At 47.2% G+C, this 3,745-nt stretch overlaps 1 protein-coding gene across 1 annotated transcript in view; it reads left to right on the forward strand. All coding sequences in view use genetic code 11, as the record gives it.

The window, feature by feature from the left end:
• The window catches only part of EGR_08313 (PH and SEC7 domain-containing protein), a gene marked incomplete at both ends in the record, with an annotated part of 19,196 nt that extends 17,259 nt beyond the window's left edge, over positions 1-1,937 (forward strand). The window contains one exon of the mRNA XM_024497562.1: positions 972-1,937. Coding sequence (XP_024348040.1) covers positions 972-1,937 — 966 coding nt within the window. The remainder of the gene's footprint in view (positions 1-971) is intronic.
• Between the last annotated feature and the right edge of the window lie 1,808 nt (positions 1,938-3,745).

The raw sequence follows: 3,745 nt of genomic DNA on the forward strand, positions 1-3,745 counted from the left end.
ATGTTAGTGAGCAAGATTTTAGGGGCTGCTATTTCGATACAGTGGGACATTCGAAGAAATTGTCCACTTTTACTATAAAAATTGCTCGTACTTATGTGATAAACTTATTCGGGCCTTTGATAGAGAAATTTGATTCTGTTACATCAGAGGTGCTTTTATTTTATGCTTACATTGAATCCACATCTATTGTAAACAAATTTTACCTCCAATGGACTGGTTACCTTTAACGGAATAACTTGCTTTCCTATTGCAAAAAGCATAAAGTGTAGAATAAGGCAGCCGAGCAAATGGTGGCACTGTATTATTGCCTCCTTGTGGGCATGTTTTGTACAAATACTACGTTCATCACGCAGCATAACGGTTAACAGCATTTGAGGCTAAAAGCAATCTGGGATGTCTATGCTAGCAGCTATAGTGATCGCATGCGATCTGTCTGGCCTCCACCCTCTCCCCTTTTACGTACCTTTTGTGGTTATTACCTTTTCGCATCCACGCATTTTGGTAAAACTTTGAGGCAGTTTTACCACTTTACCGTTTCCCTTTTTCGACAGTTTGAGTGAGAGGATTTCTTTCTTTCCGAGGATTGCTTATCTGGTTGTAAGGCTTGCCTAGTTCCTAAGTACGTACTTTTGTTGTCTGGATAGTTGGCTGGTCGTGCCAAGTGAAGGCCTGAGTGAGTCATCAGCTACTCGGAGCTGTCACGCAGACATCCCTTCGCCTCCCCAATAATTTTTGCAGAACCATTTTAATGTTGGCTCAGGATTTCTATCTTCAATTTGTATATCATGCACAGGACTCCGCCTCATATGACAAATATGCTCGTTTGGCATACATTCTCCTGTTCAAAAGTCACGAGACGAGAGAAGAACCCTCCCCAAATTATCGATTATTTAATGACCTGATCCCGATCTCAGGTTATTTAATCCTTTACTAACAAAACTCTCAGTAGCAACATTTAAAAAACACTTCAGCATGAGCAACTGGAGGGTCATCAGAAGCTCATTCTGGAGTTGGCAGGAGACTTGGCGGAGCTGAAACGGCGTCGAATGTCAGCGCCGTCGCAGCCTAATCTGACCTATTTGTCTCGGGAGCCATCGGCACCGTCACCGGCACCTTCGAGTAAGAGTGACTCGTCTGCAGTGACGGTGGTGTCGGAGAGTGAAGTGAATCAACAGCTTCAGCAGCCACCCTCCTCCCAACTGTCCTACATCCCCGACTCGGTGCTCAAGTCGCTCCAACCCTCCACTGCCGCCACTCTCCCGTCCTTCGCCACTCACCAACCGGAGCGCTCGCTCTCTTCGGCTTTCTCCACCGCCAGTCTTGGTCGTCGACGCAAGAAGAATTTCAACGCTCTCCGTGGTGGCACTGGCAGCGAGCTTGCAGCCCAACGTGCTGAATTGGATGAACGTGTGGCTTTCCTAGAGTATGAACTTGTTCGCTACAAGACCTATTCGCACCTCCTTGAAGCTGAACTGACCCGTCTTCAGCGTCTACCTCCTCCACAGACCCAATCCTCACCACAACCACCATCATCACTGCCTGTCTATGGTGCGTCGCCACAAATTCGCGGCTTCTGGCAGGTCTGTGGATCTGCAGATCTCCTCGAAGAGCCGTCTGGAAGTGATGGTGGAGGAGGAGGGGGTCTCACAACGGTGGTGGCAGGTCTTCCACCTCCACCGAAACGAAGCTACGGTTCCTCTATGGGAATCAGTAGTAGTGGTGGGATGAGACAGTCGCGATCTCATCGAATGCAGTACCGACAGTATCAAATGCAGCGTCGTCAACAGCAGTTCTATAGCCCTGGCCCATCTCTCCTCACATCTGCGACTGTTCAGAATACGCACGCGGAGGAGGAGACAACGCCGACGACGGAGGCGGTGGAAATTACGTCTCAGGGTCAGGAAAACTCGCTAACGGCCTTCTATGAGGTGATATAAACATCCAAAATGCCTCCCTCTCTCGCTGTGCAATAATCTTCCAGTATAAATAGTCACCCTTCCCCCTCTTCCCCTCTCATTCGCTCATCTACCTCTGAGTCCGAAACCTTCTTTTCTTTCCGGCTGCCGCTACTACTACCACCCCTGTTGTTGGTTTCTTTTTCTCTTGGTTTTTGTTTTCGCGTACGTTCGCCGAACTCTGCGTACACGTACACGCGTTCTCAGTAATGATTGGTGCATTTTAAGGTGGCTACCTATCCTTCCCCATCTCTTGCGTACCCTCTTTTACCCTACACTGGTAGACGGTATGTATTTTTTTTCGGTCTAATCGTGCGCACATCCACCTCCACTCCCCTTTCATCTCATGCGAATGCATACAGACCCACACACACGGACAAGTGGTTGGTGCTGCTTGCGGTGGGCGTTTCACCGTTTCGTTTTCACCCTCCCTCCCGTCTTGTTCGCCTCTGTTGGCAGACCTTGACGGTACACATAGATGCATATTTGTGATTCTTTGTTTGATGCTCTTTTTTGAAAGTGAAGCAAGTCGCTTTGCTGCGCGACATCTCACCTGAGAAGTAATTCAATTTGACTAAGAAGCGGGTGAGGATTAGAGTCTGCGGGCCTTGCGGCTGCACTTGTTGGGCAGTTGTAATGGTTCTACGAATCTATGGCGATTGGGGACCGGTGCTTAGTTGTGTAAAAGAGGGAATAACTAAATTGAAGGGGAGTTGCCGAGTTCCTCTATGTAGATGGAAATTTATAAGAATTAAAAAAGCAAGGTTGGAATGTGTAGAGCTTGTACGGTGTCACAGCGGGAATTTTATGCACGTAAAAAAAAAACAAACAGCAGGAAAAATTAAATATGATGTAATCGACTCTTAGTGCTCCGAGTCTTTTTTGAGGACGATAGAAGCCATAATACTGGAACGGAGTATGCATTGCTGACGTGCAGTGGGTGGGGCGAGGCTGGGCATCTACTGACATGGCTCGGAGGTCGTCCTGCTGAAATGGAAGCACAACGGTGGTAACTTAAGTGCCCGCGTAACCAAAACTTAAGGCCAAAAACTTCATTTATGTATAGGCCCTCTCCTCTTTTAAGCGACCTCTCCGGCGCTCCGCGTGGTCAACCTCCCGCGTCGACCATCAACTCAGTCGATGGTGCAAGAAAAATCCTCGCAAACCATCTACGCCAGTCATCGAACTTGCGTGTGACTAAAGACACGACTGCAACGTCATTGATCCCTCTTATCATGTTTAATGGATCTGGAGTTTCCTCCTGTTTAGGAACTGTACTGGGTCAGGGGAATGTACTGGCAATCTCGTATCGAAGGTAGACATCATCTTACAAGCTTTCATTGAGAAGACATTGAAGACATCAGAAGTCATAATAGTAGGACAGAAAATGTATTTCTGACGTACGGAAGGACTGAGGAGCTATTGGCATGGCCCGGAGGTCGTGCTGCCGAGCGGGAGTACAATGGTTGATCCTTTAGCGCCAACGCAACCAGCACACCAAGCTGAATATGCTCTTCAAATGTTGCACTTACTTAACCTTCATCAAGATTGACGGTATCAGTTATGATAATTGCGTTAATCCTCTCACAGAACACAGCCTTTCTAACTGAAAATTATTGATAGATTTGTGACTACAAGAACATGCAAATAAAGGCTTTGGAGGCATTTGTAAACTCACGTTGCATCAACGAATTAGTATCGCGATTGCAATTTACATAGATGTAGAGGATAGAACAGACATTTCAAACACACGAAGCCTAGCCAAAGGGAGAAGGCAAAATCCCCCGGCC

This window comes from Echinococcus granulosus, assembly GCF_000524195.1.
Source record: "Echinococcus granulosus chromosome Unknown EG_S00102, whole genome shotgun sequence".
NCBI lineage: Eukaryota > Metazoa > Platyhelminthes > Cestoda > Cyclophyllidea > Taeniidae > Echinococcus > Echinococcus granulosus.